At 40.0% G+C, this 27,005-nt stretch overlaps 1 protein-coding gene across 4 annotated transcripts in view; it reads right to left on the reverse strand.

The window, feature by feature from the left end:
- The window catches only part of SH3KBP1 (SH3 domain containing kinase binding protein 1), a 240,223-nt gene that overhangs the window by 57,842 nt on the left and 155,376 nt on the right, over positions 1-27,005 (reverse strand). For all 4 annotated transcript variants that reach the window (XM_075429147.1, XM_075429157.1, XM_075429163.1 and 1 more), the window contains 2 exons: positions 16,318-16,393; positions 5,376-5,470 (listed from right to left, as the gene is read on the reverse strand). In XM_075429147.1, coding sequence (XP_075285262.1) covers positions 5,376-5,470; positions 16,318-16,393 — 171 coding nt within the window. The remainder of the gene's footprint in view (positions 1-5,375; positions 5,471-16,317; positions 16,394-27,005) is intronic.

The following is a 27,005-nucleotide window of genomic DNA, read 5'->3' on the forward strand; positions in this document are numbered from 1 at the left end:
AATGCACAGCATTTTGAACCACAAAACTTGCAAATCTCACAATAAAGTAACTTATTAACAATAATGCCAAAAGCAAATACTACCTCTGCAAAAACTGATTGCCATTATGCTTTTTTTTAGAAACTAGGCTTAAGGCTCTTTTTTCCCCAACACAGAATTGAGCACTACAAATTGGGTTACCATTAAATATCTGGATTGTCATTACATATCTATCTAGATCAGATAATTTGCCATGTAAGTCTTTCTGTAGTGACCGGCATTAGTCTGTTGTGTCTTTCAGGAAACCAATGCATCAACTTTCCTAGCACCATTTGAAAAGCATCAGCAAGATTCTGGGGGGCTGCACATCACTTCTTTTCTTTTTCACCCCATTAATCCTTCAGACAGTTACGACAAATCCAAAAGCAGGCTGGACTCCCTCCATGAAACTCCCCTCCTCATGCAAGCTCCTTTGCAAAACCAGAAAGGACCCCCTATTATGTTCATCCATTATTTCAGTGTAACACGTTCCTACCACTAAGGCCACACATTCAGTTGTTAGCCTGCAGCAGGAGAAGAAAGGCTGTGCAATCCAGGTAGGTGGAGGCTGAGGGACAGCTGGGTCAGATATGCAGAGCAAGGCATAAGATTATTATTCCAGCTAATATATTGACACCTATTAATTTCAGCATCTTGTAAATTCAGAATTAGCAGCATTGCCACTGATACCGCTCTCCACCACTCCCACTCCGATAATAAGGGTTCAGGTGAGGATACATTTCTATTACTATCAGTTTTTCAAATTTGCAATGATTTTTGAAATAGTTAATTTTATTTATCCAGACCATTTTCATTCCTGGGAACAAAGTGGTCTTTACTGCCTAGAGCTCAGGTAGATTGATGCAGTGCAATGAAATCTTTCATACTCCTGCAAGTAAAACTGCTTTCAAATGAATGCACAGCTGCCAGCGTGTGCCTGATGTATTTGTTTTGAAATTATTTAGCTATTACTATCGATTCCTCACACAGGTCATTTTCTGTACACCAGTAATATCTCCAGAATCCTATGCATCTTGTCAGAATTTATTAGAGCTACTAAAAATCTGCAGTGTTTGCATAAAGAGTCTTTACTAACATGGGAAAGTAGCCTACAGTAGCTACGTCTAAAAGTGTTGCTATGACAAATCCTAAGAGATCTTCTGTTACATAAAAGTGACTATTTTTTACAAATACAATCTCCAAAATCAATATTTGAGCATGACAAAACACCTGTTTGTCACTCTCCTTCAGCCACACGGTGCAGTCACTACCAGTGTTCTTGCCCTTATCCAAATGCTGTCAGGAACATTTTGAAGACACTAAAAAAATTACCTAAGGAACACAAATGTTTGACATTACACAGAATAAACTACAGGGTCAATCTCATGGTCTCCTGACATTCCTATCTTTTCTGTTTATGAACGTATTGCACGATAATCACCTTAACTGTACAAGTAAAATTACTGTACTTTGTTTTTTGTTCTCTTTCTTCCAAAGGTGTCGCTATCTTAGATCCCTTTTTGCAAAGCAAAAGTACCAGGTCTACTGTTTTATTGCCTTGAAATTGAAGCTTTTACCTTCCTTTACAATTCTGAGCAATATTTTCTGGTCTTTTATCTTTAAATATTTTGCATGAAGGAATTAAAGGACTACCAGTTGTCCACTTTATTTTCCAGTAATTAATAAATAAAACCTTTTCTATGTATCTACAAGGGTTTTTGCTCCCCTGGGGAAAAGGTGGAGAGAAAATCCTTTTCCAGAAAATTTTTAAATACATTTATGTGAAGTTAAGTTTCTGCTTTTCTTCCAGCCTTTTAGGTAAATTTTAACCTATGCAAAAATAACTATTACTACCATATGTTTGGACTCTATCTCATCTTGCAGTTTTTACGTGATTTAGGCCTATGCAGTTCACCAAAAAATGACTCAATATTCTGTTTAATCGGTAATTATTTTTGGCTATCTGTCTTGCACAATACCATCCTTATATCTCCCAAAATACATACTGTTCTGACCAGTAAATGATCAGCCTCTACTGACTCATTTCAGTGTTAAATAAAACTTATCAGCACATTCTTCAAATGACTAGGGAAGTCACTTGTGATTAAGCAAACCGGTTCAAAATATTCTTTGGCTATTCCACAAAAAACTCAGATATTTCAAATTCCCTTATCACAGAGACCTATAGGAAAGGTTTGATCAGCTTTTGATTCAAGATCTCAACATCCATCAAAACAGAGTGAGAACCTGAAACAGATTCTGCAAAGGCCATGACAAAAAAAAATATATATTGGTTTGTTCTGTATATTATGTAGATATTTGATGATCTTGACAAAGGGACTTTTATAACTAATTTAGGTAAGAAAAAAAGAGAGAAACCTGATATAATTTTATCCCTTTATCTGCAGGGGCCCTGTTAAAATGGCAATTTTGAATCCTGCATTTACTGATACTACTCCTTCGTAATTCTTTCCACAAAATAAAGTTTTAGTATTTTAAGATGAATATCAGACTAGCAGCTTCCTCACACACTTGTTCTCACATGTGTGTGCATAAATATGCAGGCTGTCCTAATAACTTCCCATTTAGCTCACTGAAGTCGTTTCCCTTCCTCTTAGCACCTATCAAGTGCTATCTCCATGCTTTTAAGATTCTTGTAATGCATTTTACGTTATTTTGATGAGATTTCCCTCGCAATCTTGCGTGACTCACTCATTACTTCAGCCCCTTCCACACATTCTCACCAATGCTGTTGTTTTCAATTAAATGCAAATTCGTTATGAGTTAAAACTGTGAGTCTTCAACATTCCTATAGATTTGACTATGTGAAAACACATTAGCCTAGTGAGGGATTTTTCATACTGAGAATGCATATCACTTTCTGGTTTTAGTGATTTCAGTAAAATACACTGTTTTATGACAATGCATCTGTGGTTGTAGGAAGTACTACGACACCCATCCCTTTCTTTAAAAGCAACATTCTCTCCTCGGGTCTAGATAACTGGGAAAAGTAAATTCTGTCTAATGCTCTCCAGCATAGAAAGCAAACCCTGCAAAACAATTTCTTGCAATAAAATTAAAAGAAACGCTGTAATCTGATAGTAAAGCAAAACCATGGTAATAGTTTCTGAAGTACTCCATAGGTTTACTATTTAATTCCTCTTAGTATGGATCACTAACCAGTTATGGAAAGGACTCTCTAAGCACAGTGATTTGAATTCCAGGTAAAAGGCAACTCTCTAGCAGAAGCCATTAGCGGGCTGAAAGGTGAGGCTGACTTTGTTATTGCTGACTAAAATAAAAAGGACAACAGACACCTGCTTCAGAAGACTTGGACTAAAATAAAGTTGTTATACTGCATGGTAGGGCATGGAGGCAACTGTACCATTTTCAGAACTCTATAGCAAGGACCCTTACTCCACATCACTTAAATTTTGTTTTTTAAACTATGTGTTAAAAACATGAAAAAAACCCCAGAATTCTGACTGTAATGAGGCCTGTAAGCCACAAAAGGATCTACCAAGTGACTGCTTGTTAAGCACTGTTTCTCCAGTATATCAGATTAGTTCAGACACAGCATAAAAGCGCATCCACGGACAAATGCAAAGACTTTTTGCATTGAGATCCCCCACTCTCCAGAGGCATGGCTTTATGTAATTGTTCATAGGCATGTGACATACCACAGAAAAAAGAAGAAAATTGAATAAAATGTCTGCAGTGGCTTGATACCATCAGGCTGGAGAGTAGAAAGACGGGGAGATATACTAGAGAATATACTGACAAACTTTTCACTGCATGGCTAGGAAAACTGATCAATTCAGTCAAATCATCAGCTTAGTTGTTATAAATGACAAATATCTTTCCATTGTGGGGGCAGAGGCAGCAGGAAGAAGAAAATGGGAAAAAGCAAGCAAATTAAATCTCATATTGAAACCTCAGTGAAGTAATCGTCTCTTTATCTATGTATACTGAAGAACACAGCTCCACCTGGAGACCAGTCGTCTCCAAGAGTTAAATCAACCTGGTCAATAAAGCGTAAAGTGGAGAGGAACAACGTCTTAAAAGCCATTTTCATGATCAGGGACACTGTTAAACATTCACACAAGAACATTCTGAATCAGGCAAAGCCAAACAGTTTTGAAGACCAGCTAAACAAAAAAGTCATTGAGGGCAAGTCACTAAAGGATATTTAACATACACAATTTATTTTTTACATTTGCAGTTTCTCTTCCTACCAAGTGCCATTATTTTTCCTCAGATACATGGATATTCTTCAGGACAAAAAAGAGGTCCTCTAGGACTCCAAATGGCTTAGTACACAGCAAACACTACCCCAGATCTACTTTCCAAGGTTTTGGGGTTTTTCTGCCCAGGTGCCAAATTGCTCAGTCAAGTAACAATTTTGTGTTACTTGGTACTACAATGAAACTTCTCAATTACAGAATCATTCTTTTACTTTCATATAAGCACAGACAACAGCAGCACTATTGTGCCCATCATTACAATTTATCTTCATCATGCAAAATCCACAGTCTTTTCTAGTTTGTAGCTTTTTTTCCCAAATACTTATGTCCAGCAGTCAAAAACATTTAAACAAACTGTAAAGTCTTTAAACAAGAGTAGGAAATTAAGTGCACCTAAACTATAATCCATTCTTTGTAACATGGTGCACAGCTCTTCTAAAAGAAAACGAACTGTTTACTCACCATCTTACTGTATAGTTTTTGGAGATTTAGTATAAATCCTGGCACTGCTTTTTAATTTCTAATCTTGAATCATTTAAAGTAATTTTAATTAAAAAACACAGTTCTAAAATTATATAATTTAATTTCTGTTTTATCATATTTTTCTGCTTTACCATAGTGTTAAGGATGACTACACTTTCAATAGTGTTTAGTTCATTAAGCTAATTTAGGCACCTTATCTCCATCTAATCCGAAAAAATCTAATTCACAATTCCTACAAGAAAGATAACTTCTACACCTAACAGAGATATTCAAAGCTGGTGCTTTCTTGAGTCTTCCAGTTTGTTCTCCAGGCTTTTATGTTTGTTACAGGGATCAGTCTACAATTTTTGTAGATCTGTCTGCAGATTCAAACTAAAATTAATTGTATAAACTTGCAAACTCAAGAGTACACGATGCTGTTCTTCACTTAACATTATCAAGGTAAGGCTCTGAAGCACAAGAGGAAGGGAGATGTAGGGCTCTCTGAAGTCCACGTAACGTTTCATTGTCAGACTAGCATCGTTTTAAGCAGGACACTGTCAAAGGCACAAATAAGGATTTTACAGCAATTGAATGATGCTGATTTTAAAAAATGGATCCCTGCTTATGAGAGAAAAATATTGCTTTTACCTTACTGATAAGTGTGACGACATCACCTTCACGGATTGTGAGTTCATCATCATTCTGTGCTTCATATGGAAATATCACTTTGCAATACTCCTTGGCTGAAAGGAAGAACATTTAATGTGATAAATTATCACTTCACAACAACTGCTTATCCAAGGGTGAAAATTTTCATAAAATGTTCCACAAGTGTCTCTCTGTGCTGCTTTATTTTCTTGCGAACTTTCTCTTTGTATTTTAGACCTTCATAAACAGTATGCAATATTTTAAAAATTGCACACCAATGAGCATTCCCACACACGCCATCCAGGGAGTTGGCTCTGTAGCCCCTAGAACCAGTATCTCAAATGAAATTGCTCCAGACAGCAACCTGCCACAAATCACTTCCCTTAGAGTAAGCTTGTATCCGACTTGCTGCAATAGTTCCACTGGTACAGCCTTCCACCAGATCACATAAATCAGAAATATAAAGGACCCAGTAGGTTAACACAGCTTATCTATGCCCTTCTGTGCAAGAGAGCAGATATTTCTGAATATATAAAGGTGATAAAATACTAAATAATATATTAATAAACGTAAAGGTATTCATAACTAAACCTTCTGTACACTCAGCATAAAAGAAGAGTTCTGAATATTAGTGTGAAGTTTTCTCTTCCTTTTTCCCTTTACTGCCTATAAATCAGGGCACCATCTCAACTTTCATCTGGAAAGTACAGGAGGCCAGCACTCCTACTCAGAAATCAGAAAAAGCAGTTGTCATGAAAAGCAGTTACTTACAACATGCTGCTGTCCAACAGACAAGTATGTCAATGTGCCTTACAAACAAAAAGGGAATATGTATTCCAGCTGTTAAATATAATGTAAAAAAATACGTGATACTCCAAGACAGCAGGTTTAAAAAGACCAAAGAAACACACAGAGAAATTACTGGACCCTTTGTAGAAGGGCATGTGATTTTGTAGCAGTGTTCATCTCACTTTAAATGTCTCAATTTTGATGACCTCTATCTCTAGTCAACTGTCATGTTCGATGCAGAGAAATAGGTACTTGCAGGCCACAGAAATCTAAATTAGTGTGAAACAATGGGACTTGCTTCTTTATACTCGCTATAAAGAGAACCTGCATTATCACACTTGTGGGTATTTGAGGCTCCACCAGGGGGGTCAGCTCAGCTGCTCAGACACTAAGTGCCATTTCAGATACTCATGGGTGTAGAAGACACCCACACAAGGTTGGCAGATACAATGCACAGCCTATGGAAGGGCCAGGTCCCTCTGATCTGGCAGCTGGAGGCAAACCGAAATGCCCCACGGTATCTGAAACGGCTCCGGATGAAGGCTACTGATTTCAGCCCCCAGGGTTGAGCCTGGTCTCTGGATTTAGACTCAGGCACTTGATGTTAGAAACCGACATGTCAGTGCTTATGCTTGCACTACAGTCAATGGAGATCAAGTCACTGAAGTGAGAGAAGCCTTGAGAGCTGCTCTTCACCCCATGAGCAGACATCTGCATTTGGTTAGCTGAATCACGCTCTGAACTCCCTGGACAGCAGTGACAGATCTCCACAGGGACCCACAGGAGCCCAAACACCAAACTCACATGGCTACACGGAAACTTAAGGCTTTGACTCAGAAGCTGCATGCCAAACGCTGAAGTTTAGCGACAGGACCGTCAACCTTAAATAAGCAGCCCACACACATGCATGTGTGAAGGGTTGCTGGCTGTAAGCATCATCAGCCTGTGAAACAGAACTGTAGTAATCAGGAAGAGGAAAGCTGCAGTCCACACACATTCAGAAACGGCATGGATTTTATGTGGTGCTGGTTCAAATACACAAGAATTTCTTAGGTTTCACAAATTTATTTTCCGGAACACAAAAATTTGAATTTATCCACAATTATCAGCAGTTCGTTTTCCGGCCCTGCTCTGCCTGGGATGGAGTTAATTTTCTTCACAGCAGCCCGCATGGTGCTGTATTTCAGATCTGTGACTAAAACAGCATTGATAACACACCAGTGTTTTGGTTATCACTGAGCAGTGCCTGCACAGTGCCAAGGCCTTCTCTTTTCTCCTTTTCCCTGCTCTGCCCCACAGTAAGTAGGCCAGGGGTGGGCAAGAAGCTGGGAGGGGACAGAAAGGACAGCTGACTCAGGCTGAGCAAAGGGATACTCCATGCCATGTAACCTCCTGCTCAGCAATAAAAAAGGCTAGGCATGGGTGGTGCTGGTGTGGGAGGCAGCCATTATTTGGAGACTGGCTGGGCATTGGTCTACTTGTGGTAGGTGGTGAATGATTGCCTTTGCATTGCCTCTTTTTTTCATCTTTCGTTCACTTATTAAACTGACTTTATCCATGAGTTTTCTTGCTTTCGCTCCTCCTATTCTCTCCCCTATGGGACAGCAAGTGGCTGGGTGGAGCTTAGCTGCTGTCTGGGGTGAACACCCTACACCCCCTCTGATGTCTCTGAAGAAACAAGTCCGATGAAGACAATGAACATGATCTTTGAAAAAAATACGAGCAAGGAAAAAATAAATCCTTTTCCCTGGTTCTGAGAGCAGTGAATACAGTCAAATAAACATTTGGTAACATTGTCATTGACTGGGCATGTGAGAACCACCTGGTCACAACTCAGATTTCAGAGGATGAAAGGGGTGTCTAGCTGCTACTTTACTGCATTCTGGAGAAAGGGTTTGGATCTCTTTGTGGACTCAGCTAGGATGTCTCACCTGCTCACTGTCTTCTCTTCAAGACAGTATAACAACAGTTTATGTAAAAGCTGATGGGAAGTTGCCACATACTGACTTAAGTCGGGTAGATGCAGATCAGCCTGTGAGATAAACGTGCAATTCGGCACATTTCTACACTTCAGTGTGTACACTACCTTAAATAATCATGGGGGAAGGGTTTCCTATTCTGAGAGTACCCACATCCTGAAAAACAGCTTTGCTAAATAATAGATATAGTGAACTAGTACACAATGTAGATATACTACTGTACTGAAGAAGCTGCATGCTGCACACTCAGGGAAGTCTTTGGTTACTGGAAACAGGCTTAGCACTTCTTTTTCAGGACATAGAACAGATGCCAAGCTGGGAGGCAAACACCACCTGGGCCCAAGAAGGATCATTCCTGAATGTCCATTCTGAAGTACATGTGTTGTTCTGTTCAATAACAGTCTAATCTCAAGATCAGGTGGGAAGCCAAGCACAATGTACAGCTAATCAACAGATAAGACGAGCCACTGCACCGCAGTAACGGCACTATTCTGAAAGGATGTCAGCAGTGCAGCTCTCGCTCAATGTGTGGATGAATCCCACGTTTTTCAGGTTAAAGAATGCTTTGAATAGCAAATGTCCTGGGGACTCATGTCTTCTGAGTCCTATAACAGGCAATCCTCCCTTAGCTCCCCCTTGCTATTCAACACTGTGCATGTGAATCATCTTTCAAGATAAAGACCCTGACCGACAAGAATGGAGAGAGGGCTGTGGTTTCAGCATCTGAAAAAGCTGATAATCAGGAGAGTAAGTGCTCTCTTTCTTCTTCCTTTTTCAAAAAAAAAAAACTTTTCCTTTAAAAGTTTGCATCAATGTGGATCTCACAGTATGTGGCTGTCAAAAGCAGCAAGACTTTAACCAAAGAACTCATAGTCCTTTCACTCATAGCAAATCGCTACGTACCTTTGTGTTCTAGTTTTGATTTCAAGAACTCTATTCTCTCATGATCTGTCCACCCCCCACGAAGCTCTTAGCTTTTTTCTTTCTTTTTTCATAAATATTCACATAGCAGAGAAACAAGGAATTAAACTAGAGTCAAATGTTAAAAACCAGATCTTAAGCTCAGCCAAATGCTGATGCAGTTCATAAAGAGCCAGGAGGCAATCTTGTGAGAGGCACAAGAGGGAGCTGGGGGAGGCTCATGGCCGCCCCATGCTCTGCAGGCTGGCACAAGAACACAGGGTGAAGGGACAGCCATGGAAAAAAATCATGGTTTATGTACAGTAGAAGCCTGGACTCCCTGAGCACGATATGCACTGACATACACTAAATCAATACATTTCTCTGCCTAACAAGGACCCTGTGGATCACGCTGCAACAGAGCTAGGTCTCAACAACACAGATGGGTTTGGAACAATGTAAGTGACTGGACAAAGTCAGTTTTCAAACTTCTCTTAAGGGAATGGTAGCCCAACATGATTTAAGTAAGTAAAAGCAAAGCCAACAGGACTCAAAATAATATGAACCTTTAAAATCAGATTAATAAAAGCAGAGAAGAATCAAGTTACGTCACTTCAATACTATAATTGTCCTTACTCACCAAAGCATAGTATCGCAAGAGGACGTAGCAGCATTTAATTTCAACAGTTATGTTTAGATAGGAAGGAAGAAAAGATAAAAGGAAATACTAATTTCAGACACAGCACTAGAAACCCCACTGGAACTTGCTGAATTTCAGAGTTTTCCAAGTGAAAAAAAACCCCACCAAAAAACTGAACGTCAAAATAATATATCCTATTACAAGCCTGGTAAATAGACTTAAGCCAAATTAAAGCTTCAAACTAAGATACCAATATTAAGCACTCATTTTTACATTTTACAACCAAGGCTGAGTTTATACATCACAAACGGTTCTTTCAGAAGCCTCTCTCTTTTCCTCTGACCTGAAGACATGTTAAAAATATACCTGCTAATAAACCCCCAACAGCAGACATCTTGGAAATAGTAAGGGAGGAGAAAAGATGATATTCATAAGCTTTTCAGTCTTCATTTATTAATTCAACAATAACTTGCTCTGTCAGACCACAGAGTCTCTCCCTGCAAACTCACAGCTCCTCCCCAGCAAAGGAGAACAACCTGCCACAGGCCATGGGCATTGCTCAGGGAACTGAGTGAGCAGACAAACCTTACATCATATCTTACAAGTCAAACAGGCTGGACCTAATGCAGGATGTTCAGCTTCTGGCCTGACACGCTCTGAACTGAGAGGGCTTGGGGTAGATATAATCCCATTTGAACACACGTACCCTGCGCTACACCCTGTGATTTTTGAACTGTACTGCTCCAGCTAGACTGGGTACAAGGATGACACAACAATAAACATCATCTCTGCCCATGTCCCTCCTACTCCTGTCCTTTGAAAGGAAGAACAAAGCTGTTGCTAGCTTCTCTGACAGACCCCCAGAGCTCAGGGTGACACCTAACTCCCTTTACCAGCATGGTCCTCATAGCTCAGAAGCTGGAATAAAAAGCAGTAGCAAAGAACTAGATATTTATCACAAGTGGTCTGTCACTGCTCACACTTCACTGAGGAAGAAGTCTCAGGACCATCCTGAATACTGTAAAGGGGCTATCCTCTAACAAGCACTGGATGTTTTATGGAGGTAGTTAACATGCATCTCTGTTCAGCACCTTACGTCCCACAGTCTGTCCCGAGTTCAAAATGTGGCCTATTTGATACAGTTGCACTTGTCACAGCAAAAAAACATTGCCTCAAAGAGGGAGAACAATAGCAAGAGATAGTCTTCCTACAGAACACAGCTGCTTCATTACCTAGGCTATTCCATGCACTGTATTTCACCCACAGAATTCAGTGGCTTGATATGCATTTACAACTCCAGTGTAAAGCACTGCTCTCAGTGTATGGACCTTCTATATGACTTGAGGTCCTGCAGTACTGTAGCAGGTAAATTAATTTGTCTGTATTTTGGGAGACTGGTTAAATATTATACTGTTCAAACCAGAACTAAGCAAACTCCATTTACCGCATCAGTGGACCTTGTTCACTTTAAAAGCATGCCTCTTCTATTTGTTCTCCTGCCAGACTCTTAGGATGAGCTGTGACCTCCAAGACAGCTGTCCACAGACAAACATACTTTCAAGGTTAAATTTCACAAGGGACAGTGACTGGAATTTGCTTTTCCTCTGAGGCTAGGATGACACAATTTCCTCCTCTTCACTCCGCTGCAGCTTCCTTGTTGTCAGACAAGAACTGTTCCTCCCCACAGTAAGATTTCCTCCTTCTCAGGTAACATAACCACTGGGCTGGGTTCACTTTCCTAACTTTTCCAATAGATTTTTTTTTTTTAAGTAAAACAAAAAACAAACATGTATAGTTGATTTTTGAGGCTTAAATATTGCCCCCTTATAGAATCATAGAATCATTAAGGTTGGAAAAGACTTCTAAGATCGTCAAGTCCAACTGTCAACCCAACACCACATGCCTGCAAAACTGTATCCCAAAGTGCCACATCTACATGGTTTTTGAACACCTCCAGGGATGGTGACTCATTCATTTCCCTGGGCAGCCTGTTCCAATGTCTGACCACTCTTTGGGTGAAGAAATTTTTGCTAATATCCAATCTCAGCCTCCCCTGATGCACCTTGACACCACTGCCTCTCGTCCTATCACTATTTACTTGGGAGAAGAGACCAACACCTGCCTCACTACAACCTCCTTTCAGGTAGCTCTAGAGAGCAAGAAGGTCTCCCCTTAGCCTCCTCTTCTCCAGACTAAACAGACCCAGTTCCCTCAGCCATTCCTCATAAGACTTGTTCTCCAGACCCCTCATCAGCCTCGTTGCCCTTCTCTGGACACACTCCAGCACCTCAATGTCTGCCTTGTAGTGAGGGGCCCAAAACTGAACACAGCACTCCAGGTGCGGCCTCACCAGTGCCGAGCCCAGGGGCACAATCACCTCCCTGCTCCTGCTGGCTCCACTGTTCCTGATACAATCCAGGATGCTGTTGGCTTTCTCAGCCACCTGGGCACACTGCTGGCTCATGTTCAGCCGGCTGTTGACCAACATCCTAAGGTCCTTTTCTGCTGGGCAGCTTTCCAGCCACTCCTCCCCAAGCCTGTAGCATTGCATGGGGTTGTCGTGACCCAAATGCAGGACCCAGCACTGAGCGTTGTTGAACCTCATACAGTTTGCCTTGGCCCATCGATCCAGTCTGTCCAGATCCCTCTGCAGAGCCTTCCTACCCTCAAGCAGATCAAGACTCCCGCCCACCTTGGTGTCACCTGCAAACTTACTGAGGGAGCACTCAATCCCCTCATCCAGATCATCGATGAAGATGTTAAACAAGACCAGACCCAAAACTGAGCCCTGGGGAACACCACTCATGACCAGCCACCAGCTGGATTTACCTCCATTCACCACCACTCTCTACGCTCGGCCATTCATCCAGTTCTTTATCCAGTGAAGAGTACACCCATCCAAATCACGGGCAGCCAGTTTCTGCAGGAGGATGCTGTGGGGCACAGTGTCAAAGGCCTTACGAAAGTCCTGTAACATCCACAGCACGTTACATCCACAGCCTTTCCATCATGTGCTAGGTGGGTCACCACGCTAAGCCCTTGATGAAGTCTAAATCATACACCAATCAATACGGACACAAACAGTAATACTAAGCAAGAAAACAAGCAGCATTAAAGTAGTATTCCTTGAGCTTAAGCTTCCTGTCTTTAACTATCACTCCCTAAATGTTTTTGAAATGGAATAAAATGTACAAAATCTAGGGAAAAATCACATCTTTGTTACCAAAACCACAAACCAGATGAAAAATATCCAAACATTCAAAACAAAAGATCAGCAGAATTTGGTTTTACTATTAATTGCTACACTCAAGACTCATTAATGGATTGCACTAATAAATATTTTCACAGAACTTTCCAAGATGCAAACTGCCAAAACACCACCTCATCAAACAAAAAATAGCAACAGAACTAATTAGGGCCCCATTAATCCAGATTCAGCTACTCCTTGTACCTTCTGCCATCATGCAGAAACATTATCTGCTTGCTAGGATTTTGGTATGCAATAGGTTAACAAAAATTGTAAATAGTCAGTGAGTGGAGTAATCAAATTAAGTGCTGTGGTCAATGCATTCTGTGACTTCTTGCCTTTGCTGTTTTGTTGTCTGCTTAATCATACTCCATTTCTGCAATCTCAGTAATCTGCAATAGCTCTCTCGGTCATTGTGGGTGTTATTGCTTTGCTGAATTTGAGAATCCAACAGAGCTACTTAAAAATGTATATATATTTTCTACAATATAGCCTTTTCACCACAAGCCACTTAATCTAAAAGCAAGCTACTTCATAGAAAAAACAATATACCTCATCCCAGCTACAGAATTATAAAGACACATGCATGCATGTGCCATCCCAGCTACGTAAGACAGATGGAAATTCAACCGCAGAATTATTCCCCTGTAAGTCTAGGCACCCTCAAACCTAAACGAAACAGCTCTCCCCTCTTTTCTTCAAAGATGCATTCTTTCATTCCTGAAAGGTTAGTGATGTTTACCAAGGGACCACTAAAGCTCTGTAAGGATCTGTGCTCTCACTGTGCTTTCCCTGGAGCAAAAAGTCCTCTTCGGCCCTGAAGAGTCATCTGTTTATCCCCCCTAAATCTGAAGCCTAGTTTTCAGGGAGATTTACATAGCATATTGTTGGGAGATGCACCTATAAAACATACTGCGCTGTCTCTTGCTCTAACCAACTCATCCCATTGCAGAATTTAGGCCATCTTGCATGTACTAAGAGCAAACTGTATGCACATAAAGTGCCTTGCTGCAAAGCATTGCCCGATGGCATCAGAAAAGCTACAGGAAAAAAACAGACTCACACCAAGATGTCAGTAGAGTCAGCAACTGCTCCTCCATGTTGAAGCCCCTGCAGGCAGAGAGGAAAGATGCTATGCTCCCCGTTTCCTCTCTCAGCAGGCTCTTTCACAGTGCAACTGCATTTTTTTTATCCAGTTGAGACTAAGGAATAACAGCATCAGTCATGGAAAGAAACAGCTGGAAGATGAAAAATTGTATTATTCCTCTACCAACAGTATCTCTCTTGCTTGCAGCATACATCTCCAGCAGTAACTCCAAAGCAATCTAAATCACGTAGCCAAAAGCCTCCACACTGAGCTTAATCTATGGATTTTCTGTTTCTTGCTACTTCTTTGGAGAATGGCACAGTACCTGTTTTATTCAGCAATTAAGGAATACTGGGACACTACCATCTGAGGCAAAAGTGAAAGTAGCTGAGGTCTAAGGTGGAATGATACTTTCACGCTAACCACCGCAACTAGAACATTCACCAGTTTTCTGAGACTACAAACTTCCCTGGATTCAATGCTTTTTCAAGCTTGTTTGTGGTAGATTTTTAGGAGAAAGCAAAAAGTGAATTCTGGAGAAATGACAACTAATAGACAGATCGTAGTCCTGCTCCAGACTGTGATCATACTCCTCATGTCTGACTATCAGACATTATTACGAAAAAACTATTCCTTTGCCTATATCAAAAAACAAACCAGACTGAAGTATGTTTCATTTTCACTGAAAGGTTTTTCAATTTAAATTAAGGACAACTTGAACTGATTGAAAAGTATCTCCTGTGATGCCATTTGAGGCTAGGACAACTATATATAATGCCATTGTATCAGACTGTCCTATACATGTGCTTCTCTTTCTCAAGTAAGAACAGAGATGACAAAAACTCTACTGAGGCCCCCGAGATTCCAGGAAAATATGTCCTAAGGTCATAACCATATACTTCTCTCTGACAGCCTCTGTTCTGCTGCTACAGATGCTTCCCTTCCTACGTCTATATGTGTTCCAGTTCTGAGACAAAACATTACCTGCTAACTATCTAAAAGGATAAACACATCAGGGAAGGAAAAGGACTGTGCAAGATTTAAAAACTCAGTACTTTATATTATACTCTAATTTCTTTTCTAAGGTATGGCTATATTCTTTCTTATTCTTTTCTACCAGAGTCCATAACATTTAGCTGTAACTTTATATAAATAAAATCAAGACATGAGGAATATATACACGTAAGTTTTTTGTTAAGCTAGTTACATATGCCTCACTAGAACAGCACCAAGACTTGCTGTCATGGTTTAACTCCAGCCTGCAACCAGCCCCACGCAGCCACTCGCTCAATTCTCCCCCTGCCCAGTGGGAGGGGGAGGATAACGGAAAACAAAACAAAACAAAATCTCATCGGTTATGATAAAGACAGTTTAATAGGAAAGCAAAGGAAGAAATGATGATGATAATAATAATAATTTAATACACAAAACAAGCGATGCACAATGCAATTGCTCACCACCTGATGAACAGTACCCATCCCGTCCTCGAGCAGCGATCGCTGCCTCCCGGCCATCTCCCCCAGCTTCTATACTGAGCATGACGCCATACGGTATGGAATACCCTTTGGTCAGCTGGGTCAGCTCTCCCGGCTGTGTCCCCTCCCAGCTTCCCGTGCATTTGGCCAAGCGTGAGAAGCTGAAAAGCCCTTGATTACTCAGCAACAACCAAAAACATCAGTATGGTATCAACATTTTCAGCCCAAATCCAAAACACAGCACTACACCAGCTACCAGGAAGAAAATCAACTCTATCCCAGCTGAGACCAGGACACTTTAATAAAAGATTAAATTATTTCTTTTGTTTACTAAGCATTGAAATGATCAAAACAGAACTGAAGTTCTTGGACACTGTTCATTTCCCATACAAACTATACCACCCACACAGATTATTTCGGCTACATTAAGAAATGAAAAAAGAGGAAAAAAGCAAGGGCACTCACAACCAGAAATATTTTTCTAAGAACTACCTACAAGTTACAGCCTGAAGTTGGATCTTATTCAGCTCTGATTAATCCCAAAGTACTCTCAAGGCTGAAAGCTGATCACTTAATTTAATTTGATTTTCGGTGGCAGAAAACTCAAGGTAGGATTATCAGAGCAAGAACAATTCAGAGGATTCTGTCAAACAAATCATTCTATGTACTGCATACTCAAAGTTTATCCTAAATACATCTATCTGTATCCTTGCTTTTCACATATACAGGACGCTCTCATATCAAAAAACAGAGAAAAGTGCTCAGCTTGCTTTTAAGAGGCTTAATAGCACAAACTGAAAAGAAGAAAAAAACTATGAAACCTACTTTTTGTTCTGCTGTCCACTTCTATTTTTGCTGGCTCCTGAGTTGCTGTGGCTGGAGGTAATTTCTTCACAACATTCTGAAAAAAATAATTATTCTCCTTTAAAATTTGTAGGTTTAGTTAAACGTTGGACAATATAAAAAAATTGTAATGGAAATACAAAATATAGGAGTAGAAAAAGGACAGTAAAGAAACAGAGGCAAATTAAACTATGCTTAGGTTTGTCTGTGGGGGTTTTGTTAGCCTTTTTTTTACATGATAAAGAATTCGTAAAAATGTGATCCTCAGATTTTCCCTTTAAAAAAATGTTTACTAACATTTTTAAACAAGAATACCTTAACGCAGTTTCAGACTCACAGAATCTTCATTGGTGGACTGAATTTGTGATGAAATTACTTAAGGAAAGGTGCTACTCAGTACCGAAAGTAAAACTGAAAGAAGAGTGTGGGGGGCAAAAAACCCTTGACTTCTGTCCATGCCGGGAGTACTCATTTCCGTCATTCTAGCTTGAGTATTATTTTTAAGTTGACAACATCTCTTTAAATGGTTCCCTTTTTTATACATTTTGAGCAAAACTAACTGATTTACAGAGGAGTACTACAATAAGCAATAATCAGCCTCAGACAGGCAAGCTGAAGGAACCGTAAACAAACATCATCCACCTCCAACAAAATAAAATAAAATTGGTGATATTCACTTTAGGTATCTTCACCAACTACTGTATGCATGCTACCCCCTCTCTCACTCAGCTTTTCTCCATATCAAGAAAGCTGTCTAGCTTTAAAATCCCAGCCATGTGTCGTTGAGGATATAAGTGTAATTATTACTTGTTTATATAGATAAGAGTACTTAAAAGCCCTAGCTGTAGTTCAACATCCTTTTCTGGTAAGGTATGCATAAACAGCACAAAACCTTCTCCATACTCCAGTCACCTTCTGAGTAAAAGCCAGAGACAAGAGAACTAAGATTTAATCTTGAAGGCACTGAGGACCTCTTGGGGACCATGAGAAAAACACTGGTCAATATGAGAAGTAACACGAGTGCAGCACTTCAAGTAGTTGAAAAATTTCAAGGGGTATAAAAAATGGCAAGAGCTCCATATCAGTCATCGCATACACTAGCTGTGTCACAAGGTGTCTCTGAAAAGGAGTAAAATACACACACAGGGACATTAGGCTGACAGCAAGAGCACCTCTGGAAAAGAGGTAGTTTTGAGAGTTGTGCACAAGACAGTCATTGAATTTGTGTTGACAGGTAAGACAAACTATGAATTGCAATACCCAAAAGTGTCCTGTTGCAACTTTACTTGAAGGTGGCAGCAGAAACAACTGACCTTCTGATGACCCTGCAACTCCACTTACAATCCAGAGTTTGTGAGCTTCTGGGGAAGAGAGATCAACAACACAGCTCTACAGAACCTCCCAACTTCTGTACTGAGGTCAGAATGAAAGATAAGAAGCATTATCTGAAGCAGCAATTATGGAGGTAACAGAAAAATAGGACATGACAGACTCCTGCAAATCAGGAGGGGGTAAAACTAAGAAAAGAGCATGACCTGGCGCTGGAAAGCAGTAAAAATTGTACTGGAAGAGACATAATGAAGAATGTGAAGCCACTGGGCATTCACACAGATAAAAGCACAGAATGCCTTCAAGATGAAAGCAAGACTGGGAAGACAGCTTTTGGTTCAGAGGCAAACAGAGCAGTTCAAGATAGCTGCACATCTCAGTACATGCTCATTCATGATCAAACCGTTACTCACAGTTCTGCTTCATAAAATGGTTTGGAAAATGATGAGAGCACACACTTTAAACTGCACTGCTATTTAACTCAGAAAGAAACATTTACTAAAGGAATATCCAAAACCCTTTAATTTAGGGGAGATTTCCTTTTTTTAAAAGATGAAATTTTTATTCAAGAACAATTAATTAAAGGAAAGAATTTGGTAATTGCTTTATCGTACATGAATCATTGATCTTATGCCATGAAACCAAAACCCAGATAAACCCACAGCACGCTTAAATTTAATGAGCTAAACATCACAGTGAAAGAATCGTGGGCAAAGAGGAAGCACCTAGTGTATCCCAGTGGGAAGCACATGCTGCAATGTAATTTCTTAATCTATAGAAGTGGATGCCAGTGCAATGCTAGAAAACATTTATTCATCATCTTCTCATTCTGAAACAATGCCTGTTCAGGTGATAAAACAGCACGGAGAACCAACTGACTCCTTGGGAACAGAAAAGAGAATACCATGCAAACAAGGCTGTTCTTTAGTTGGGAGCTAGAAGAAAGGTCGGAAAGCAGTCTTTGCATGAGTTGCAATTTATTCAGGAGAGAAAGTAAAAAGCCCAGGCAGCAAAGTGGCTGACAACATGACTCTTTTCGCATATATAGAAATAGCCTTAGCAAAGAAACAAGAAACTGGACTCCTGACAGGTCTACTAACAGATGAAGAGCAGTGCAAAACTGGGTGTAGCACACAGGATGTGCTGAAAGATCACAGTGACCCACATGATCCAGAGATCATTTATTGCTGAATGAGCAAAGTTGTCCCAGAATTCCATGATGAGGAGGGGAAGGAATGTTTATAGCTACTAGGAGGATATAGAAAGTCATCATTCAAATAATTCAATCAAGGATTGTGTAGAACCCACTCTAGTGAGTAGGAACACTTGAATTTGTTGTGGGACAGGGAGAGGAGAAGACAAGTGGAACTGGTATTCTTTAATTGTAATGAGACTGCACCCAAGGATTTACAGGGGTGACACAATTACACCAGCACCACTGGCAGGAAAAGAAAATGGAAGTCATGCAAACCTGATTTCAGGTGGACCTGCACTGTCAAGATGTTTTAGTATTCCTGTGGTACTAGAGGAGATTTTTAAAAAATTATTATTTATTTATGTTTACAGTTGGTCTATACTGACCCATGCATTTGCATGGAAAAAACTTGTTACTACTTTCTAAAAACATCTCCATGAAACTTACTATGGTACTCATTTGTTCATTAGGGAACATGCAAGATAAACTTTCCTCACTCTAAAAGACACTGAATCCTCTATGATCTATTAAGTCTGATGGTTCTGCTTTAACAAGATAAGACCTCAAATATAGCAAATATCTGTGTGCTGAAGGGTCCCAGATCAAATAATATCATCACAGTTACCAATTTTTCTGACTGGAAAAGAGAAACAGGAGATAGACACATCTCATCCCATATGAGTCAGAAACTTACTTTCTGACTCTCCAGCTGTTATATATCACTTGTACTCCCATACAGGTCAAATATCTACCAAATTTACCAGGACAACCAAGCAAACCCAACTTAAATTCTTGCTGATCCAACACACATCTCCATGACATAGACTTCTCTTCTCAGAGACTAATTACTACATGATATTATGGTCTTTACTCCCGCTGAAGGCCCAGCTTCTTCTCCTTCACTTCTGAAAAAGGAAACATGGGAGCAAAGAACACTTCAATTGGGTTTAACTGAAGATTTCAATATAATTCTTCCTCCTCCTCTGTTCTTCCTTTTTATAAGAAGAAAGTCAATTCTGTTTTAGAAAAAAAATGTCCTCCAAGCCCTTCCAGACACATTGGTCTATGCTCCAAACTACTGATATAGAACTCCAGCTTTCACATTATTTAGTCTTTTATCCAATTAATTCCTACCTATCAGGCTCAATATTCCAAGAAACAAACAGATCTTACCCCTTTGGGACACAGGCACAAAAGAAGATTTAGAACTTGAAGGACTTGTAGGGAATTTAGACACACCAAATCCAAGAGCAGGATCCTCAACCCTGCCAGCATCCCCTGACATCTCACAGCATGAACTCACTCTCCCCACTGACCTAACTCTACCATCTTGTCAACAATGTTTGCAATACTGAGTCACAGGCAGCATGAACCAGCAGGCCCATAATGACCCCCTCTCAGCTGTGTACTAATTGCCAGGCTGCAAAGACAAGTGAAGTTCTGCATTTTCTCTCCGTCCCTGCACGTCTTGATTTCTTGGCTGCAGAATGGTTTCAGCACCAGAAAAAAGGGTAGCACATCCCTCTCTGCCTTTGTATTGAAATGCCTATAAATTATCTTATAGGCATAAATAAATAAAAAAATAAATATCTTTGTATTTAAATGCCTGTAAATATCTTAAGGGTGGGTGTCAGGAGGATGGGACCAGACTCTTTTCAATGGTGCCCAGGAACAGGACAAGGGGCAATGGGCACAAACTGAAGCAGAGGAAGTTCCATCTGAACATGAGGAAGAACTTCTTCCCTCTGAGGGTGATGGAGCACTGGAACAGGCTGCTCAGAGAGGTTGTGGAGTCTCCTCTGGAGATATTCAAGACCCACCTAGACGCGGTCCTGTGCAGCCTGCTCTAGGTGACCCTGCTTCAGCAGGGAGGTTGGACTAGGTGTTCCCCAGAGGTCCCTTCCAACCCCTACCGTTCTGTGATTCTGTGATATCTCTAGCCTGGTGGTTCAGAGACACTCCCGAAGAAGTACTATTTCAGTTTCCCTCTATCCATCTCCAGTACGCTGATTACCATAAATCTCATTTCTAGATGGTGGCAGTCAGCCTTGTTCCACTTACATTACTTTGCAGATATCACTCTGACTTGCTTAGTCAAGTCACACAAGAGACACGCGGTGGAAATGGAGCTCATATTTCCTGACTCCCAGCCTAGGTTGACTCCCAATACACAACAGAACATATCAACAAAACAGACTACTGGTCCTACTATTTCTGCAAGGCGAGTATAATTAGATTATTTAGCTGTCAGACACAAATCCCTCTAATCACCTGACAAGTCAATCCTAAAGATGAAAAGGGATGAAGTGCTCCCTTGCTGCAGAAAAAGGTGATAAAAGCACGAATAATGACCACGATTTGGTCTACAGATATTCAGAGGGATGAGAAAGATTTAGCAGCAACCTGCCAGTCTTAACTCTTGGTTCTATGAAGCCAGCGGAAGGACAGCCTAGCACTAAATAACAGATTGTGTTAGCAGAAGAGGCCTTGATGGCAGTTTGGTACACTGCAAATCCCTATCACTGCAGACCAGTTTCCTCTGATACTGAATTAATAGTGATTACAAAAGTGGTTGAGGTGGTACACAAAGTCATGTGAATGAGGTCATGGTACAACCTTAACAGTCTCATTTCCTTTCATTTACGTATTTTGGCCCAGCTGCAATCCGTGTTAACAGCAGAGAACAACACAAGAAGCAGAGCACGTAATGGGCAGTATACAAGCGAGTTTTTGTCACTTGAAGGCACTACGGCCCTTCCCTACAAGTATTCAACCCTGACTAGAGGAAGAAAAATAGACCTGTGACCAAGTTTCCTCCTTCAGGATATTTAAAAATTGTATCTCAGGCTTTTCTGCTGTTGCTGAAAACTGACTTGTCTATCTACTTTTGTTATTCATGTCTTGTGTCTCTAGAACATTTAATCTGAAAATTCAGATTGAATTGTCACTTATGCACCAGCTAGGTCCATGCAGATTCTCTTATACTTCTTTGCACTAAAGGAACATACTTATCCTTTGACTGTCCTTTAACAAATAGAGGCTTCTCCAAGCAACAGCTTATTTACTCAGGAATAAGGAAAAAAGGGTTTACTCAGCATCAGCATTTACTCTGGAAAGTGTATAGAGGTCTTTATCCTAGATAAAATGTTTTGGAACTGCTACTTGAAATGTAACTCCACGAAGATATTTTTAAGGAATACATCAGACATTAAAAAAATCATAAAAATGGGCTGTGTGAGCTGGAAACACTAATGTTTTTAAGCTTAACATTGTTTGTCAGTTTGAATAGTGAAAATATAACAATATGCACTGATGTTTTATACAGGGGAGGAAAAGACAGTTACATATCTTGAGAACTTTTAGAATTAGAAAACCTCAGTGACTAGGTCAAGGGAAAAAGCACGCCGTGTTTCTTTGACCACAATACTTCTTTTTAACATTCAAGTACTATATTTGAATGTTGTTTATATGCATGAGATTTTTTTTATCTATAGGTTTACATGCAAATCCAAGGCCGCTATCAGAGACAATACAAAAGCTGTATTCTTTAATGTATTTTGATAGTCTATTTTGTAACTGAGAACATTTTGTTATAAAGAAGGAGAAATGGTCGAACAGAGATAAAATCAAGCTTCTCACTGACTATGTATAATGCTGATGGTGTGAGGGGGGAGCCAAATTAATTTCATTTTTTTCTAATATGCTTCTAGTGCTTAACAAACACCATCAAGTTCTTTATCCATCCTACCTGGTCTACCTCAAATTAAAACAATTTTGAAAGAGCCCAAATGCAAAAACCCCAAAGGCTTTCAGATGTCAAAATGCCCTTACTCTGTCAGAGACAAACTAAGAGAAATGGCCAGGATTTCAGTTTTTCCCATGATACCAACATTCAGCTCCACATACAGTACTTTCTGTGACAGCATGATCAAGTATTGCTATCCTGACGATTCCCAAAAGCACAGAGTTAACAGTTTTCCTAAAGGGTCACCACATGGCACTTCAAAGAGGGTAGTGGGAATTTTAAGAAACCCTTACAGAGAAAACAAAAATTCTTTTGGGAAATGTGATTAAGCGTCTACTTGCACATTTGATTGCTTCAGTCATCTAAAATAGCTTCTTCCTCTGTACTTACTTTCTACTCAGCTCTGCTTTCGTAGCAATAACATTTATATGCTCCTAAACTATAATTATTAATATTTTTTAATACCAACTAGATAGATATATCTGCCCAATGCATGCCCAGCTAATAAAGAGAGCCCCACATGCCCAAGTTGCACACATTTCTAATGACATTTCTAAGAGCTACTGGAGAGAGTCCAGCGGAGGGCTACGAGGATGATGAGGGGACTGGAGCATCTCTCCTACGAGGAGAAGCTGAGGGAGCTGGGCTTGTTCAGCCTGAAGAAGAGAAGGCTGCGAGGGGACCTAATATATACTTACAAATATCTGAAGGGTGGGTGTCAGGAGGATGGGGCCAAGCTCTTTTCAGTGGTGCCCAGTGACAGGACAAGGGGCAATGGGCACAAACTGAGGCACAGGAAGTTCCGTCTGAACATGAGGAAGAATTTCTTCACTCTGAGGGTGACGGAGCACTGGAACAGGCTGCCCAGGGAGGTTGTGGAGTCTCCTTCTCTGGAGATATTCAAGACCCGCCTGGACAAGGTCCTGTGCATCCTGCTGTAGGTGACCCTGCTTCGGCAGGGGGGTTGGACTAGATGACCCACAGAGGTCCCTTCCAACCCCTACTATTCTGTGATTCTGTGATTCTCTGATGTCATCTACGAGGACGTTCCTGCTGCAACGCGGGGTTAATTTCCTTAAAACTATGTTAGGTGAACGAATGGGACAGGAAACAAGTTTTCATCAAGCCCTCAATCACAACCAGACTGTTGCAAGCACAGGCAAGCAAAATCCTTGTATTCTTCTGCTCCTAGTTTAAGTACGAGCAGAGAGACAGCATGTCTCATAATTGGTGTCTCGCAGGTGTGTCATGATTCACTTGCTGTGAGAAAGAGAGAGGGAACAGCCTGGGCGCTACCCAAGCCCACCCACCGAAGGTGGCCATGTCACTGGGGAGCCACCCTGGGCTGCTGATTCCTGCCACCACTTGGCCCCTCTTCTTTAACATTAGCGTATCTGCGAGGGGAGGGAATTGATCCATGTTAAAAAGCACTGCAGAGGAGAAGCAAGTACAAAAGAGAGTTTTAATGTTACCTCTCCTTCTCTAAACAGCTGCACAAACTGGGTAGAACTGAGGCAGGAAAAATCATGGTCATAGGGATAAGGCACAACTCTCAGTTGCAGGGCTCATTTATACCAGCTTAAGTCATCAGGAAAGCATGGTGAGCATCTCACAGTGTGCCTTCGTAATTCCTGGGGCCAGCATATCACATTTTGACCATGCTTACAGCAACTCAAGGAAAGGTTACAGTAGTGCTGGCCTTCACATAATTCAAAAGACAAAATACAAACAACAGTCAAGTACTCAGCTCTACATACCAGATGATATTTCTATGAAGAACAGGTGCTCTGACCACAGGATCAGACATAGCATACACCCACAGAACTTCTTTATTGGCATGTTTGGTAAATATTTCACAGGATGCAGACAAAAAAGTAATTCATGTATTTTTAAATTTCATACTATAGCTTCTTTGCACATAGTCAAGCTATATCACCTTCTACCGGACAATCTGAAAAGAACACTTTTTCACACTTAGTCCATATTCCAGGAGACTTAAGTGCAGTTTTTCCAACTGATTACCACACTAGACGACTTTTGGACTTGAATGAACATAAGCCTTCTGAATTACAGCATATCTTTGTAAAGAAATAAATAAATTTTTTTCCTTTTTTGAAAAAGATTTTACTTGTGAAAGGTTTTACCCTTCTACAGCAAGGTTGCAAAACCCTGTATTTAGGTGCTGTGAAAGGCATACGAACCACTGGCACCCTAATTCTCTCTATCCAGACAAAATCAACAAATGTCTAAATTAAAGATGTCCCTCCAAATGAAATCCTGGTCTTACAAATCCCATCAGAGCTCTTTGAAAATGAACATCATTTCAGCCATCAGCATGACTCTAACCACTATTAAGAAGTTTGGACAAAGCAGACAAGATGCCTCAAATCAACAGTGAAGAGCTGGAGGCCCTGTAACTGTTCATGAACATCAGTCCTCTGGGAACTGGCTACTATGCCAGCACTGCTTCATTGGAAAGCAATGTTCAAGTAGTCAACAAGTATACCCTGCTTGAATGTTAAAGCCTTTTGGAATTAGGATGTATATGCAGAAAAACTAAAGGTATCTGGGGGAAAAGTGTTTTCTAGTGTTCTAACAGAAACTGATACATTTTTACCAAATACAAAAGCTACTTCTTGAATGCAAAAGAAAAAAAAATGAGGGACAAAAATAGCACGGCAGCCTAAATCCTACTACAGTACCCTAATTCTCATTCCAGAGAACAGTAAACAGGTTGCGTTTACATTACGCTACACCCAGTTCACTTAGTGCCCTAGAAATGGAGTACTGAATGTCAGAGTATCTGTCACTCACTGTCATGGCAGCGGAATCCAAGCAGCCAAGCGAGAATGAAAGTAAACAGAGCAAAGGAAATAGCACAGAGGTCCCTAAACAAGGGAAATATTAGAATAAAACATGATTTTCCTGGGGCTTTGTTTTCTGATTCATCACAGATGCTTATTCTTGTGATGTACTTTTTTTTACAGTTGAAAAAAAGAAGCAAAACAACCTCTTCTCATCAGTTAAAGTACTTAAACTACATCAAGCCTAAGAATAAATGTTGTGAATACTTAAGGAATAGTAACATTTGCTTTGATTAAAAACTATTTTATTTTTCAGCCTAAGAAGTTCTGAAATATTTAATGAAAGAAGTTACTGGTGTTTTACTTAATTAGGTCAAAAAGTATTTGGAAATCACATACAGAGAAGACCTACAAAATCACTTACTGGGACAGAAAAGGAGTGATTTAACAAAGAAATGAAAAGTCTATTCTTTTTCTGGAAAAAGTTCTTTAAAACAAAAATGGGTAATGAGTAAGAAACAAAGATCAGAGTAGTCTTTGGTAGATTTTCCAGGTGTGTGTGGTTTTTTTTTTTTAGGAGAAAGCACCAGGTGCTGCAATGAAACTTTTACTATATTATTATTTTTATCTTGTATTAATCAAATTGGATCTATTTAACACATTATTCACAATTACTCATCATTTTAATGATCATACAGCATGATTTCTTACTTAGCCATTCAAAAGCTAGGAAATCTTAAAATTTAGGGTTTCATACAGACCCTTTCTTCTGCTGTATTCTACCTACAAGTGAGTCTATCACATTTCACATGGGTTTTGGTTATACTTCTCAGTACAACAGCATTCAGCTAGTTTTGCTGCTGAGATGTAAAATGACAATATGTTGTAGTTCTGAAGTAGTTACTCATGATGGAATTCATTTCACTTAAACATCATCTATGAGCCAGATGTGCACATATGGCCCAGTCGCTGCAGGCTTCCCTTCTGTCACTGGAGGTAAACAGCCCTTTCAGGATGTAATTCATCTTGACTTCTCCTTTGGGATAACAAAGGTCATATCCTAATAATGCCTTTCATATCCTAATAATGCCTTCACAGTCTACAGACTGTGAAGAAACCTGGAGTACTAGCAACATTGTAGACATCTAAATTCAGTCAACAGAATCTCATGATAGTTGCTATTTTTAAATGTTAGTTGTGTAGTCCATGCATATTACCCACCAGAACAGCAGCCAGCTGATCTATCTATAGATCTATCTTTATCTTTCTATATCTATTTATCTATATCTATCTATAGATCTATCTATAGATCTATCAATAAATCTGTAAACCCAGCTATCTAATCAATAAATACTAGTGCTACAGCAATACAAAGCTGTCTTTTTGGAAGTCCAATATGATCTCTTCTACTTTGCATGGCCGATTCACAGCAATTTTCACTAAAACATCCAAATTTAAAGTTGCTGGTCCTGGCTCCTGAAGAAGATTGAAACTGTGATCTAACCACATGCTAAACACTAAAACTGAGATACAGATTAGAAAGAGTTTACTGTTCATCCATTTTTAAAAAGATTAACTTGGATAAATAAACGATTAA

The sequence above is a fragment of the Opisthocomus hoazin genome, chromosome 1, assembly GCF_030867145.1.
Source record: "Opisthocomus hoazin isolate bOpiHoa1 chromosome 1, bOpiHoa1.hap1, whole genome shotgun sequence".
Taxonomy (NCBI): Eukaryota; Metazoa; Chordata; class Aves; order Opisthocomiformes; family Opisthocomidae; genus Opisthocomus; species Opisthocomus hoazin.